This window comes from Hoplias malabaricus, chromosome 2 (assembly GCF_029633855.1).
Source record: "Hoplias malabaricus isolate fHopMal1 chromosome 2, fHopMal1.hap1, whole genome shotgun sequence".
Lineage (NCBI taxonomy): Eukaryota > Metazoa > Chordata > Actinopteri > Characiformes > Erythrinidae > Hoplias > Hoplias malabaricus.
The window spans coordinates 52,251,513-52,269,484 of NC_089801.1; the positions used below are offsets into that span (position 1 = coordinate 52,251,513).

The window sequence follows — 17,972 nt, forward strand, 5'->3', positions numbered from 1 at the left end:
CACTGGTGATTAAACAGAATCTTAGACAAAATGCCACATTTTAGGGGCGGCACGGTGGCGCAGCAGATAGGGTTTGATTCCCGCTCCGGGTGACTGTCTGTGAGGACTTGGTGTGTTCTCCCCGTGTCCGCGTGGGTTTCCTCCCACAGTCCAAAAACACATGTTGGTAGGCTGATTGGTGACTCAAAAGTGTCCGTAGGTGTGAGTGTGTGAGTGAATGTGTGTGTGTCTGTGTTGCCCTGTGAAGGACTGGCGCCCCCTCCAGGGTGTATTCCCGCCTTGTGCCCAATGATTCCAGGTAGGCTCTGGACCCCCCGCGACCCTGAATTGAATAAGCAGTTACAGATAATGAATGAATGAATGAATGAATTAATGCCACATTTTAGCACTTTTCCATTCACAGTCCAATTTTCCATTCACAGTTACAAGTTTCTTCATTAGGTTCTTTTGTTATCTTTTATAAATAAGATTAGTAAATAATTTTAATCCAACACAGAGTCAACATTTTTAGCATAATCATATTATATCAGGCTTATACTCATTATTATATATCTCATAGTTGTTGGTAATATTTGTATTGGTTTGTTTTCCATAAAAGAAGTCTCTGTGAATTTAAAATCTGTTTGAGGAGATTAAAAATTAGTTATATCCTGTACAGGACAGTAATCTGAGTGGCCCCGATGTATGCTCGCTGTCTGGGAGTATATGTTCATTTTCACTGTTCTGCATAAAAGTTTGGTTCGCCACACTGTGGCGCTGCAAGGCTTTTAAGGTCGCGGAGTGCAGCTGTGTGGAGAGGAATTAGTGCGAAATTGAAAAGCAATCACTGCAAATGGACAATGTGAAATGCAATTGACACACGTCATTGCTTTTCCAAACTAACATGAAGAATACGTCCCAAAATTAAAAGCAAATCCGCTATTACATTGTTTTCACGTTGCTTGACCTCGTTAATGAAAATCAATACACGACAATTTGCATTTTAAAAATTATGCGGAATAGTGTCAAAATTTAATAGTCACGTCAAAATATAATCCGTACACAACTGTATTGCTTTACTTCGTGAGATACTTCAAAAATAAATGTCTAATTGATATGCATTTCACGTGAGATTACTTTTAAACACAGACGTGCGGAAAACGTGTCATAAATTAAAATAAATATCCATTATAATGTTTTATGTCGCTCTGTCCCTTACCAAAAAAAAATGTGTCAATAAATGTGATTTGATATTATATTCCAGTGTTTGGCGCTGTGAACGTCCCAAAGCAAAATGCAAAGCAGGGATTGCATTTCAGCTGAGAGCATGCACTGATGGGTTTTAGTCATCATGTCGTGTGGATGCGTAAAATAATTCTGCTCACTTACTGACTGCTTCTTTCACAACTTACTCATGGCGTACAGACGGTGAGTCTGTCTGTCTGTCTACATATTATAGACAATAATAACTCAAAACAGTGTTCCTCTAAATAGTCTGACTATATTCTCAGAATTATTCCGATATTTTTCTCAGAATTCTGACTTTATTCTCGGAATCTTATTTTTTTTTTTTTCAACGCCGTGGCCCTAAAACTCTTTTGTAGTTTCTGTAGCTCTCCTGGAGTCTTTTTTCTCTTTTCATGTCCTAAAGTATAATTTCGCTAGATCTTCCGATGTTACATTAACTCTCCATATCTCGACGAGAGGGGGGCTTTGTTATTTTGAGGGGCTCTTTGCAGGGTGCGTAGTGAGCGTATACAGCTTCTTATTCACAATTTTGATTTCCGCTTACATGGCTGAACTGGCTGAGTGCACTGCACTGAGATTACTGCTGTGTCCCAAACCACACCCACCTTCATTTTACGTTCTACAATACTGAGTGCCCCCCTGATAATGTTTTATGGATGTTTTATACCTTATTAGGTGTGCTGTTGGTTGGAACAAAAGTAACACAGTGGAAATCATGGTTGTTTAAATTTGAACTTTTATTTATGCTTACTAGAGTAACATGACATAAAAACCAAAACAGCTGATGTGTAAGACTGGAGAGAAATATTATTTTTTTAAAACAAGTCAAGTTTTGTATCAAATGTAATATTCACTATATCTGAGCAAAGTATGTTTCTTGTAATGAATTTGCAGTTGAATTAAAAGTTTATATCAGTTAGTATATCCTAAGGAAGATTAATGTATGAGGGAATTTCTCTATGACAATTAGCCTAAATTCTAAAAAGGCTATAGTTTTTCCCAGCAAAGCATTCAGCACCAGTCTCCTGAGCTGTGAAAGAAATGAAACAATGTGATCTTAAATATCCCTGGAGAGGAGTGGAGATTGCTTGCAGGATGTGGGGGCTTTCTGAAGCAATGTAGACACAGGCCTTCTAGCATTGCAGCAGCAGCCGTTCCTCTTCTCTCATTTGGCTTTGGTCAGAGACACGGTCTTAGATATGGCGACCACTCCGCCTGAGCTGGTGGCGTTCTGAAGGTGTCTATGGGGATTCTCCATCATCACTGATCTGCCTCCTTGTGAGAGACACTTCCATGCAGGTCTCTCCTGGGCCTTTGCTCAGAAGATCATTCTGAGGCAGCATGTGGCCTTCTTCTTCGTCACTGGTCCTGAAGCTCTTGTCACCACTTTGAGGGTCAGAGATCTGAGGACTCTTTGATGCTCTGGGAATGATATTAAGCTTTGCTGGATTTAAAAAATAGTTTCCTGTACCCAATTTATGACACTTGACAAGACAAAAGCTTAAGGAAGATTCCTGTCGAGTGAATATCCAATAATTCTGAATCATGCTTTTGCAATATAAAAGATTTGTGTAAATTACTTTTACACAAAGTAATCATTCAGACAAAACCATGTTTAACACAATTCCTAACCAAATAACACACAGAGTACCTTGGTTCCTACATAAGTTCATATAAAAAGGTGATTTTAAACACATGTAAATTCATTCCACTAATTTTGATTGTCTGAATGGAATTAATTTCACACCCATTAATTTCGTACCCATATGAAACTTCAAACTGTTTTAAACCAATGGGAATTAAGGGTTAATTCTATAGTCTGAGAAGTTCTTAAGCAGTTTTACAGAGAGCATAAACTGATCATTGGATTCCTCTTTCCCTCCCTCTGTGTCTTCTTTGGAAATGCTACAAAGGCATTGAAAACATAGTTTACATACATAGAGGGGATATAACCGAAACCGGCTGAAACCGGTCTGAGTGGGGAGACTGAGAATAGAATGCATTGGAATATGTTTGATATGGAAAGAGAGTAAACAAATGGTAACTTGGCTTGTAGCCATATAAGGTAAAGAATGAGAGCTATGGTAATGAGGGTAGAGGGCCACAGGTATAAAAGTTTTTGTTTGTTAAGCTGTTATTTGAGAGGAAAGGAGTATCAATATCCCTCCAAATAAAATTGTTTTTTCATTTGATGCCAACTCAGAGACTCTTTTTTTATTTCTTTCACAATTTTCCCCCATAGCTCACAGCGCTTTGCCTACTCTCCCTCCCTTAATGATTTTGCTGCTACTTTTAGTGACTTTAGTTCAACTCGTTAGAACGTGAGCGGGAGAGACAGCTCCCTCTCCGTGGCGTCTCGGCTCCAGGGACGGAGCACACAGATCAGAATGAGCCACGAATGTGCAAAAAGTGCACATTCTAAACTTCTGAACTGAGATCACATAATTGATAGTGGTGTCACACTTAAGCAGATACCAGGGATTTTGCCGACTGCCCTCAGGTGCAGGTGAGAGGAGAAAAAAAATGCAAAAAATATATATTTAAATGACTCTACAAAACATTTTTTATTTTGTGATGTTTTAATATAATTCCACAATCCAATTCACTGAGAGTGAGAGAGAGAAAGAGAGTGTGTGTGTGTGTGTGGACTGGATTGGGAGTGAAATAGCTGTGTTATTCTGTGCTAAATAGAGGAGAATATATGTGCTGCTTTATATTTCATTTATTATTGTTATATATATATAAAAGTTTTGGACTAATGGGATGACTTGTTATTTTTATATTTATACTGTAGTTGTGTGCATATTGACACACAAGTTATAGATTTTCAAAAAGGTGCTAATGGTGCCGCGGGAGGAAAAAGTTTGAATACCTCCGTTGTAGAGAAAGTACATTAATTTTTCTGATGTTTTTAGGTTTTTGCCACGGTATCATTTCAGTATCGGTATCGAGATATTTAGGCAAGTATCGTATCAAAAGAAGAAACTAACTCTGTATACCTGGTATTGACATTATGGCAGAGAGTGCAAAGAGGATAAAGAGAGAAGAAGGTTACATTTTATGGCTGTAATAACACGGCCCAGTGTATTTTATGAGTGATATATGGGCTTTATTATGTAATCAACATATTTTTATTTGATTAAACACATTCCCCTGACTTAAAATCAGCTGAAGCCTGTCAGGCTGTTCACCACTGATGTTAATGTCCCTCTGTGTGTGTGTGTGTGTATGGGTGTGTGTGTTTGTCTGTCAGAGAGAGACAGGGAGAATGTGTGTTAGTAGAAGACCAGAGAGCTGGTTTTGTTTATGTGATACTATGTTCTTTTTTTAACTGAAAAGTACTGTAAACAAAACAAAAGTTCTTGGTGTAAAAATTTATGATTGCCAAAAATAATACTGTACTGTCATATACATTTTGTCTGTATATTTTATGGTGAAATTTTAGCAACCAAAGCTGTCCTTTTTTTACCGTATATTTTACGATTTTTTTACAGTGACGAGCGTTTTATTTTTTGTACAAATTGAGGTTGTAACAATGCAGCTTTATAGTCATTAGAGAAAAAAAAACTTCATTAAGTTTGAAGAAGAAATCTTGAAAAGAACTAAGATTCACAAATGTGACACATCCTTCTCTGCTCAAACAAATGATAAACAATAGAGATTTAAATTCTATAGTGAGAGTTGGTAAAATTAGAAGAGACCTTTAGTAAAGGTCGGTGCACTGAATCAGTGGAGTGCAGCAGATGACAGGAATGGAGGGCAGCTAACTGGTCTCAAAGCAGGTGAGCAGAAGATCTAGACTGTCAGCCTTCCATTAGTGTCAAGCAGTACAGCAGTCTCTCGCTTGAGAATAAATAAATGGCATTAGTTCTCTTTGGATTTATGGACTACTGTGAGTATTTTAATGTGACAGTTCATTAGGATCAATATTTGGTTTCTTGAGCAAAGGTTTAATAACTGATATTTGAATAGCTTTGGTTATGTGAAGATTTTACTATTGTTAAAATATTGTAATAAAAAATGCTGTAATTGTTTTAAGTTTGCAGGAATTTGACAAAAAGACCATGTTTTCCAATTCTAGCTGCTAAAGTGGAATGTTTCTAGCCTTTCTAAAAAACATCCAGCAAAATGCTACAAAAAGCAAATAAAGACAGATGACAGACTGGGATTAGTTTAGCTTCTGGACTCTTACTAAGAAGCCATGGTGTTGTAATCCATACAGAATGTGGACTGGCCTCGTCTTGCTGAAATGAACAAAGTATTCACTGTAATCTTTTCTGCTTAAACCATTTCAAAGTTGTTGTGGGAAAAGTGTGAAAAAAGATACCCAGTTATCTCTTTGCCCCCTGCTACTCCCAACAGCTCCTCCTGGGAGATGCACAGGCATACCCAGAGTTCCCAAAGAATGTAACATTTTAATTTGTCAGACCACAGAACACTTTTGGGGCAACGTTTCTGTATCCTCTCTATATCTGATTTCGTATTTGCATTTGTGAGATTTAACTTGCGTTTATTGATGCAGTGGGAGAGCATTATGGGGAAGAGTATGAGACCATGCAGTGATTTCCACTACAGAAATGGAGGGCTCAAATGCCACTGCCATATTAGATACAACTAAATGGATGAAATTATGTAATTAATTCTGGCTTATATCTGATTTCCTCTTCGGTTTTAACTTGTATGTATGGATGCATTGATGAACTGAGTTCACAGACAGTGATTTGGGGAAGCCACTTTTCCGAGACCATGCAGAAACATGTCTGTTTTTAATTCAGTGCCGTCTGAGGGCCTAAAGACCACAGCCAGCAAATACTCCAGATTCTCTGCTATTTTAAATTATATTATGTGTTGTACATAATGAAATCCCCATTCCCAATTCTGACTGGAATTTAGATTTTATTATTTAAGAAATAATTAGATAGCTAGTATTTGGGTTTCATTACCCCCTGATTCACTATAAATTATAAGGCCATACTGAACAACATTCAAGGATGACTTTTGTTATTCTCATTGAGGTCAGATACTTCAAGCATACTTTAGTAAATGCCCTTCTAGGCTGGACTTTCAGTAAGAGAGACAACTTATAGTTACTTCAGCCACCATTTACTCCCTAATTTTCATACTGTTAGTTGAAACATATATGTTTGGTTACAGACCATGGAACAAGCTGTTATTTTTTAATTTTAATTTTTTTTTGTCTAATCCTATTATTGTTAGACATTGATAGAGGTGCTATATTTCTTTAAGGTCATTCTGAGGGTATTATCTAAACAGATAATGTTAAGATTTCCCAAAAATCATCACAGAACAGGAATTATTTGGGTGGTGGATCATTCTCAGCACTGCAGACATGGTGTTGGTGTGTGTTTTGAAGGTACAAGTGAATCAGACACAGCAGTTGTGTTGGAGTTTGTAATACTGACACTTACCGCTCACCCTCTTAGACACACCAACCTTGAATGGTCTACCTTATAGATGTCAGATCAGTGTGAGTGAGTGTGTGAGGCCCTGTGATAGACAGGTGCTGTGTCCAGTGTGTGTGCCTGCCCTGAGACTGATGGTGAGGCTTAACCTGGACATAGACACAGTGGTTACAGAAAATAAATGAAAGCATAGATTCATTTATGTAATACATTTTTATTGTTATCACTCAATGTCTTTTTTTATAATAGAATTTTTTGTTTCAAAAGCCAGGATCTACTCGTCATTTTTAAGTTACCTTTCAAAACAACCTTTAAATTAATTAATTAATTAATTAATTAATTCATTCATTCATTCATTCATTCATTCATTATCTGTAACCGCTTATCCAGTTTAGGGTGGCGGTAGGTCCGGAGCCTACCCGGAATCACTGGGCACAAGGTGGGAACACACTCTGGAGGGGGTGCCAGTCCTTCACAGGGCAAAACACATTCACTCACTCACACACACCCATGGACACTTTTAAGTCACCAATTGGTAGGTGGAGGTCCCTGGAGTTGTGTGACTGCGACACTACCTGCTGCACCACCATGCCGCAAAACACTTAAATACCCGTATATATTTTTTCAAGAGTTATATCAAGAGATTAGATGCAAGATCATTTTCATGCCTGAGGAAAGTGGAACTCATAAGAAAAAAAGTGAAAAACATAGATAAGATAAAGAGATATAGGATTCCTAACACCTGGCAGACCACCAAATGTAATGTAATATATATATATATATAATATACTATTATATATATATATAATAGTATATATACCAAATATATTGGTTATTTATTTTTTTGTTTTTAAAGTTTTATTCACTCAAATATACACATAATCATTCACAGTTTGGAAATAGTGCTGAGATTTCTGAAACATGCTCACTCACATTTATAGACTCCTCTACAAGAAGGTGCTATTGTGCCATTGTCATTTTGTGTTCTTGTTTTCTGTATAGTGCATTTCATGAAGGATCAGATTGTTTTTCTTCTGCTATTATCTGGCTTGGCTCTGTAAACATCAGATTCAAAGATTCTGTCACCTAATTGGTGGAAACACGTGTCCACCTACATTGTGCCAAACTGACAATTGGACACTCATGAGTTTGGACACAATTGGACACTCACACAAATTTGCTAAATCTGACTTGAGCTTTTCAAAAACAGATCTTATTTCACAGTGCAGAGTCAAGAGTGTTCTGAGCTGAGGCAGAAATATGAAACATGCAACAGTCTGATATGAAACATATGTGCTTCAAGTGCATTTAAAGGCAAATAAAAAATAAATAAAAAATCTCCCCACATCATTAACTCCTCATGTTATTTTATTTAAAATATTTCTTAATATAGTTATTTACATTATTACTTTTAGGTTTATAATTACTTGCCATAACAAATTTTTCAGTTTCATGTACAACATGTGCTTTTTTTATAGTGCTATATTTGAATTTTAAAATTATGCCTCAGAAAGTTTTGATAAGTTTAAGTCAAAGAATTTTGTGGGCAGGAATTTATATATTTTTTTTATTTTTAAGTAATACACTGTAACTTGGGCGGCACGGTGGCGCAGCAGGTAGTGTCAGAGTCACACAGCTCCAGGAACCTGGAGGTTGTGGGTTCTATTCCCGCTCCGGGTGACTGTCAGTGAGGAGTTGGTGTGTTCTCCCTGTGTCTGCGTGGGTTTCCTCCGGGTGCTCCGGTTTCCTCCCACAGTCCAAAAACACACGTTGGTAGGTGGATTGGCGACTCAAAAGTGTCCATAGGTGTGAGTGAATGTGTGTGTGTATGTGTTGCCCTGTGAAGGACTGGTGCCCCCTCCAGGGTGTATTCCTACCTTGTGCCCAATGATTCCAGGTAGGCTCTGGACCCACCGCGACCCTGAACTGGATAAGTGGTTACAGATAAAGAATGAATGGACACTGTAACTTATTCATTCATTGTCTGTAACTGCTTATCCAGTTCTGTGGGTCCGGAGCCTACCCAGAATCATTGGGCGCAAGGAGGGAAGACACCCTGGAGGGGGCGCCAGTCCTTCTGTAAATTAATTCTTCTTTTATTAATTGTTCATGCAATTTAAATAAATTACAATACTTATTTAAGTAAGTATTTACACTCTTCAAAGTACAGTAGCCCTATTTTTGAAGACGTTTTTACCATTAGGCAGCTGCTGTAAGTATACCTCCAAATATAGCTGTATTTATTTTAGTTTTTACTTTTCAAAAAGACACTTATTTTTTAACTGCTGAAGTTTAACTTGTCAGAGTTATTTTTTCAACATTTGGAGTTCTCTATGTTGTCTAAAAAACTCCAGATTCCTCTGCCATAAGCAGAGAGAGAGAGAGAGAGAGAGAGAGAGACCAATCTGACCAAGATTTTTTTTACTCATTTTTTGATTACAAAATGTTTTTTTGATTGCAATCGTGAACTTTGCCTTTAAGTAAAGTTTAAGTATAATTCCCAAATATATTTTATTTAGTAGGCAAACTTACGTAAATGCACCAGCATATATGTACTATTTCAGTAATATTTGGGAATAATGTGCCAAATAATGGATTATAATATGAAGTAATCCTGTTACATTACACCCAAACCCAACCTTCTATTATGGACAAAATATACAAATCTTACTAAAATACTAATACTCAATGTTTGTAGAATGTTTATGGTGAATATCTGGCAACACTAAATGAAAAATCAGCCTTAAAAGGTGCTTAAAACCTAATCATACATTTTAACACATATAAAGTAACATTAGGTATTGTTCATGTTGCCCAAACATTGGAAGAATAATTCTCTATCATCTGTTTCTGTGTGTTCCAGCCAGGTTCTCTGTCGTGTTCCACCCCAAAATACGAGCTAAATGTATATGGCATGTATATTGTGTCAGTATGCCAAGTAAGCTGATTGTATATCTGTTTATTTTTTTAGTTTACTAAAGAATACACACCTGAAACATGGGATTAAATTCAGATTTTCTGCTGCATGCTTTCTACTGAACACAGCAATTCTAAGATATCTTCCAATTTTTAAATCTTATAAATGCTTTAGTGACAACAGTATAATATTAGAATTAATTAAAAGAGCAAGGGCAATGGGAAAAACCGTGATGGGGGATGTCTCCCTCTGCTTCTTCTTTGGAAATGCCACAATTGCATTAAACGGTTTTGAACGGTATGTCCAACGTTCCGTGAGGAATTTGTTATTTGTTTGTTTTCATGTTTTCTTTCATTTTTGTGATTTTCAGTGGCACTGAAAAATGTTACTCTCAGTCAGGCGTTTTGTGATAAAGCCAAGTAGTGACGAAACTTGAAACGTGTGGTTTGCATCGCTGTGAACCTTAAAATATATAAATAAATACATATACTTTTACCGCCCTCGTGCGGCCCAAGTGCTGTATGTTCAAGTGCAGTCGGTTTTGCCTGAAGGACAGCGGCTCTCTTAAATCTGTGACTACCGACTCTAAACCGCGACTAATCAATCCACTGTGGAACATTACTGTATCGAGAGAGACCGGAAGTTCGATTCATTTTAACGGCTGTTTCGAACTGATTATTTACAATGCTCATCAAGTGAAAATTCGATCCTTAAATATTAAGATGTTTACTTTAAAATATTTAATAACGGACAGGGGAATATCATGTGCTTTATTTGATGTCCTCTTGGTTCTGTACTTCTTCGCAGAACAGCATATTTAAATTGGCTGAATGTTCTTTATTTAATGGTTAAAGTAAAATAATACAAAATAAACCAATATACACTAAAATTATCCTTATACATGTTATCAACTCCACTGACCATAGGTGCATTTAGTAATTTTACACTTTAAAAAATAGCCGTCTAGTTTTTCAGCCCCCTTTTACCCTTTTGTTCAATATTCAGAGCAGTCTGGTTTAGATGGTGGTTACTTTGATATAAGTGGATCAGATACAGCAGTGCTGCTGGATTTTTAACACTGCCACTCACTGTCCACTTTATTAGACAGACCTATTCTGAATGGTACATCTTGTAGTAAAGTCACAAGATGCTGTCCACAGACTGAACTTTTTTGGTTGGAAGACTTCTCAATCCAGCAGTTGCAGAATAATTCCAGCAGGAGTGTTGGGTGGCGGTCCTCGGTCCAGAACACTGAAAAACATGAATCTAACCAAGTATGCAGAACAAGGGCTACAGTTTGTAGAACTACAGACCCCACATAATTTGAGCTGGTAAAATGGATTATGAATGTAGGTCCATTAAAATGATCAGCCTAAAATATTTATATATTAGCTGATAAGTTTTTCAGACATTTATTAGAATGATTCTTGAGCCGAGCCGGCCCCATACCCCCCCCCCCCCCCCCCCCCCCCCCCACACACACACACACACACACGTTTAATGCAAAGAGTCGGTTCGCTAATGAATCGGACCTCTAGCACAGAATCAAAACACAGCTAGCTAGCAGCACGAAGGGGTGTAAAAAATGCTCTTTTACACATAGCGAATTTCCATAGCTGGAGTTTCAACATTATCCTGCGAAAAGTGAGTTGGTATCCTGTTCCACTCATCATAACACCTTTAAATCCTTGTCTGACGTTAAATAAATGCCATAAATCCACCAATAGCTAATGCTAACCGGTGGTTTGTTTTGTCAAGAGCATTACAAAATGAATAGTGTTATGGGGTGAAAAATCAAACTCTGTTACATTAACATAGTTTACTACGCGGGTGTCTGTGTTATATGGCTATCGTTTGAAACCCCTGGCTGCATATAGTTCACTGTAATGAACACAGGATACTATTACCTACTATAAACATACAGCATGGCAGTTTTAACTATGATGGTACGTTGTATACAATATCCCCACGCTGGAAGTCAATGTCAGAAGTGATAATTACATGAAAATTACACCAATTTTTTAAAAACATTTTGCATAAACCAAGCATCACATATACACAAATTCGTCCAAAGTTGTTTGACATAAAATCGTGAATTCTAGAGATGTCTGAAATCATATGACAGTATTGACTAAACCCATACAAAATATTTTTGTTAATGACTATCACATATGCCCTGTGAAGGACTGGCGTCCCCTCCAGGGTGTATTCCCGCCTTGCGCCCAATGATTCCAGGTAGGCTCTGGACCCCCCGCGACCCTAAATTGGATAAGCGGTTACAGATAATGGATGGATGGATGGATGGACTATCACATATTTAGAAGTTGCTTCCAAGAAAAAAAAATGTCCCCTATTGTCTTCAAAGTGGCTTAGATGTAACTGTGCACTTTTGTTTTCATTCGGTATGTGTGGATCTATCAATATGACTGCAGCTATCTTCATTTACCCTTCCAAACCTGCCCCACAAGTTGCCCAGAATGGTCACTTAGGTTTGTGATGTACAAATCTCTGGCTGTCTGAATTTGCCTGTTTATGAATGTCTTTGAAACACAATTGAAAGGTTGAAAACACAAATGCTCAGCCATGATGTTGCGCTATATATATATATATATATATATATATATATATAGGCTCTGGACCCACCGCGACCCTGAATTGGATAAGTGGTTACAGATAATGAATGAATGAATGATAGAATGGGTACCTCTAATCACCCAAAAGCATACTCCAAAATATTGTGTAAAATATTTCCAGAAGATAGAACATGTTACATGACACACACACACACATATATATATATATATATATATATATATATATATATATATATATATATATATATATATGTAAACACACACAATCTGGGAATGAATGAATGATTCTGTCCAACAAGTTCATATAAGTCTCTAGCTTGTGTCAGAGGTGAAAACTTAAGAGTGAACATAAGAAGTGCAAAAGAAGCCTAAGAATCTTTTGGTGCCATTTTACATTGATTTTCTTTGGTCTGTCTTCCTCAAATTTTTTTTCTAGAAATCCAAGTGGTGGCCTATAATTAACACCTTTGCCAGTCACTGGAGTATTGAAATGGAGGTGGTTCCTCCCAGTACTGAGAGAAAAGATGCTGCAGGCAGCATAGCGGACACTGAGCAGGAAGAAGAAGAAGTGCACACAGCCATGCTGTGGTCCATTCAGGAGGCTGTGGAGAGGCAGACTCTTCAGATCGGAGTCTCAGCGTGTGGTGCAACAGCTGTGGTGGACGTACTCCAGGCTCTGGGGATTACAGTGGCTCCAGAAACAGCTGACCACTGTGTACGGACTAAGTTAAGAAGGAATGATTCCCCATTACCTGATTACCTTCACTCACGCAGCCAAGCTGGTACATTGCCATCTGCAAAATGCCATTAAATGTACTTTAGAATGCTGATCACCTAATTTATGTTGTGTATCCACGGGTTGCAGTCATGTGACTACATGGCATGGGTGTCATATTGGGAGTGATTGTCTGGTTTTAGTGTGCGGCGCTAATTTAAACAAATGGGAAAAACAGATACATTTTTCTCATACACAGCTACTCTCCCTGCACTGGAGAGTCTCTCAACATGTAGAAGCACAGAAACCCACCACTTTGCATCAGGGGGGTAAAGGATCCAGTGTAGCATATTAAGGAGAAAAAGGCAGTTCAAATCTGTTAGACACATTAGCATTTTCATCATAAAGTCTAATGGAAAACTATTAGTACATTAGATTCCAATGCATTTCTCTGCTTTTCTGTCTGAATCTCTTTATCTTCATATACAATACAATACGGATCATATACAATCTCCAGTAATTGTGTTAATTCGCTCATGTTTGGTTTTAGCGTGTAAGAGAATACAGACAAGCCACTTATTCTTTTGCTTCATTCTTTTTCCCTGTTTACAGGGTAAATAATCTAATCTCACTTTTTCTTTCACTCTGAGAGTGGAACAGATTTTGGAAGATATAGATTTATCATGAGTGTCTTCCTGAATTATTTCTCTGATTTGGCTTATAGTTTAATAAAATACTTCTCTTTGTCTGAAAATGTGAATAATCTGTGAGAGATGGTTTCATGCTGCAGTGAAGCAGACGCCGAATCTCTCCATACACCCACTGTAGGGCACAGTGTATGTCATAAAATGGTGTTTTCTGTAATGGGTTGTATGTCAGATATTTTTAGTCAGGTATAATTTCCTGTCAAATAAGCATGTAATTACTGTCTTGGTGCAGTGTTATTAGTTTAATTATCTGTAATGTGCACTATATAGGGATTATGGTGCCACAATGGGACGTGACCCAAGCTAATCTACTGACTAATACCAAAAAACAGGGCTCTTTTTACAAATATGACACAGATAAATGGGTTAGGGAAACATATGTTTTCTTAATAATTTTAACATCTAAATGAGGACCAAAATGTTAACAAATACAATAAAACCATAAAAAGTCATACTTTTTATATATATATATATATATATATATATTTGGGGTCTGTGTAATGAGTAGGTCCCCAATATGGTGGCTACATGGGTAGTGTTTATGCACATGACATCACAGCTGGCAAGAGTCACTGTGATTACACCCAGTGAGTAGCAGAAATACTGAGGGGCATCATCATATTCAGGATCGGAATATTTATAAAAACAGAGATTTTCGCCTGTTTGGTTTTAAAAACATCTCCGTCCAGACAAATATGAAAAGAGTGGCCACAGTACCTCTTTGATACACCAAAACACCATGAAGCATGAGAGAAACATGGGGGTTTAATCCTAAATTTCTCTGTATCTCCTATGTAGTGCACTATGCAAGTCATGAAATTACTGAATTTAGATCTTAGTAATGTATGATATATTTCTAATATAACACGCTTTATTCATGTGTGGGAACCTGAATCTAGTGCTATCTGAATGTATACATTTTAGTTTAGTGACTTGTATAATTGACTATATAGGGAGTGAGAAACTAGTCAGAGAAAGACATACTGTGTGATGTCAGCAGTTCTGAAAAGCTCAGTTTTCCTTATCCACATGAGAACAGAGTTATCAAAAATCCCCACCTTGGAGAGCATTTTCAAAAGCCTCAGTTTTCAGAGCCCAAGAACTCTGTTTTCATGTGGATGACAGACCACACCAATATCAGAATCTGTGTGGATGGGGTCTTATTTAAAGGATTTTCTGCAGTAGAATAAATTAGTTGTAGATGGAGTACATTCTTAAAAACAAAGGAACTCTATATGTCCTTGGGAGTGAAGCATTAGGTTCTTTAATGCACCTGTCATTTGCTGTTCTTCGATGTTATAAATGTGATTACTTGTGTATAGAAGCTGGCTAAATTTTGTAAATATCATGAGTGTCCTCCAAACAAAGTAGCAATGGTTCTATACATTCACATTTACTCATCAGCAATTTAGCAACCTTGTCTGTAGTGTATAGCTTAATCTATGTCATGGTGTCTGTCTATTCCATCAGGTGCGACCCACCATCAGCTGATAGAAGGAACAGAGAAGGCCAGCAGTGGTCAAGTGCTGGGCAGGTTCTTTGGTTTCCACCCAGCGAGGCGGGTAAAACTGGTGCCTTGGCTGGCACGATGGATTCAGCGTGGAGCTGTGCCTGTAGCCACCATGAATATGCAGCGGGGGGTGGCAAAGGGTGAAGAAATCCCTGATGCCTGGCATCACCAGCTGATCTTTGGAGTAGGGCCCAATGCTGTATTCATGACTAATCCTCTGGATGTAGGTATGTGGTGATATTACAGGCTTATGATATTCATAGCTGAGAAAGGTTTCACAGTTGTAAAAGGGATACTCTAGCCAAAAGTAAAATGTAACCATCACTAAATCGCTTGTAAATATATTTACTAACTTTCTACAGAGGTGCCACAGTAGCCTCAAGAGTGAGAGTTTCTGCTTTAAAGTTTAGAATATGCATTTTTAATAAAATAATCATGAACATGGGAGGAAAAACTACAAATGTTTATTATAGATATCACGTATGTGTGTATTAACTTATACAACCTACATGAATGGTAAATCAGTCCATGCTGGTTATTGTTATGACGATAAATCTGTCAGGCTATGTCAGTGTATCCCAAAGTGTGTGTGTGTGTGTTGTGGGTGTTTGGGTGTGTTTTAACGGAATAATATTAAGCCAGGGAAGTTCTTTGAATTAAATATTTTAAACAAAAATAATCAACAATTTTCAGATATATAGATATATATTCAAAATAATCAAAAATTCAGTCACTTTTAGCTGTACTCACCCTTAACATTCAGTTGTGCAAACACTTCATATATAAACTAAAATAAAATCATGAAATGTAATGAGACACCTTTCGACACCTTTGGGAGGAACTGGAGTGAGGAACTAATCTTCAAACCTCCGGAATGTTCTTATTCCATCAAATCCTCATAGAAATGTTCCACCATCTTATTTAAAGGAACACTACGTAATATTTTTACTGTAAAATTACAGCTTTGAAATCATTGTGATGCCTCCCTGACCTGTAATAAAGAGAAAAGAGCCTATTGCAGAAACTGCACTATGTAACTTTTGGAGGAAGGTAGGAAACCTCCCTTCCTCCCCCTCCTCGTTGATTTCAGTACACTGCTGTATATATGAATTATACTAGGGAGCACCCCGGGGGCGTAAAACACAAATCTTACATAGTGTTCCTTTAAAACCTTCACAAAGAGTGGAAGCTGTTTTTAAGGAGATACCCCTAGATCTCTGGGACTGACTTATTCGAATCACTTATCAAAAGTATGATTCTTTGTTTTTTAGTTGATGCTAATGACTTCTGTTGGCCCTTTATATTTAATCTGGCCTTGTGGTGTATCTGCAGTTGGTGAGGAGGAGGTTCATGTGCGCCTGTGCAGTGAATCAGTGCTGCTCATCCGTCGCGAAGATGTCCTAAAGAGACTTACACCAGACTTTGCACTCTCACTGATCTCATACCAGCAGACTGACCCCCGCTGGAAAACACTTAAAGTGGAAGGTAAAATAAATGTGCTTTATGTAGGTGTCAGAGCTGTTCATTTTTTTCTTGCTCAATTTTTTTTTATTAGACTGTACTATTATTAATTGTGTCAAATTGCAGCAATATAGTGAGTGGATTTCAGTTTATGTTTAGCTACAGACAAAGTATAATTCTTTAATGGATATCACACCAAGCTTTGGCAAACTACTGCCAAAGACTGTGATATGCAGATGAGCCTCTAATTAATAAATGAATGTTACATTAAATGCTAGGAAGCATTCAGACTAACTTTGGCCCTAAATGCTGCTGATATATTAATAGTTAGCACAAAATATTTTCATAATAAATGTTGATTATAATTGTATCACACACAAATCTTGGTCCATTCTATGCTTAACCTAGTGAAGTCAAGGGTTATTTTATTCTGAATAGCGATTCACTGCAATGAAAGTATAGTTCAGGACTAACCTTAGTCACTGACCTAATAGTTCATTATTGTGTTTTCAGTACATTGCAATTTCAGTTTTTAGAGGTGGGTGGAGTATCCTAAACCCATACTCATGTAAAAGTGTTGTTACATGGAAGTGCAAATACAGCAAGTCAAAAAAACAAGTACAGTATAAAACTGCAGTGGATCTTCAGTTCTATTTATCTCTTTAAAATATTACATTATTTACTCATTAATAAACATGTGTGGAACTAATTTCTAATTTAAAAATACTTCAGAATGTACAAATCTTTTGGGCATATAATTGCAATATGGATTTGTCTGTATTTTGTAGCATTAACTATATTCTTATTTATTTTAGGTCAGGTGAGACAGATGATTAATGAAGAAGAGAACAGTGATCAAGGACATCCAAAGACAACACACATAACAATCCCTGCAGCTTATAGCTCTGGAATCACACTCTTTGCTCTCAGAGATTCTTCAGTTGGACAGGAACTCCTCAGTGCCCCTGAACTGCCATTGTTGTGATACTGAAGTGTACATGTGTTAGAACTGGACTTACCCCACATTACTCGTTAATGTGTTGTGCAAATTAAATATAATATTTAATCAGTATTTTAAGCTGTCCAAAAGCTTTTGGTATTGTCATTAACACTTATGTTTCTTTGTTGGAAAACATTGGAACATTATTGTACATACTGCAAATTAATGTAACTCATAAACTCCTTTGCAAGATGCAGCAGGTTGCACTTAGGTTTGCTCCAAGGGTACTTGAAGAACTAAATATTTTTAAAGTGTGCAAAATCTGATTATTTATGTCAATAAAAGTGAGGAGATGGTTGGAAAATGATAGACGTGCACTAAATGCCCCATTCGGACCTTGATTAAATCCCTGAAACCTCCTCCATGTTCTTTAAAGGCTTTTTAGAAGGCTATAATATACCTCCAAAGATACAAATGT

The 17,972-nt window shown here is 37.2% G+C and overlaps 1 protein-coding gene across 1 annotated transcript; it reads left to right on the top strand.

The window, feature by feature from the left end:
- Positions 1 to 11,080: 11,080 nt before the first annotated feature.
- Positions 11,081 to 17,863, top strand: LOC136687122 (uncharacterized). Its single transcript, XM_066661382.1, has 5 exons — positions 11,081 to 11,211; positions 12,598 to 12,943; positions 15,054 to 15,320; positions 16,426 to 16,578; positions 17,370 to 17,863. Exons 2-5 carry the CDS (start codon positions 12,652 to 12,654, stop codon positions 17,537 to 17,539), a joined length of 882 nt encoding a protein of 293 aa, XP_066517479.1. The 5' UTR covers positions 11,081 to 11,211; positions 12,598 to 12,651; the 3' UTR covers positions 17,540 to 17,863.
- The last annotated feature ends 109 nt before the right edge of the window (positions 17,864 to 17,972 follow it).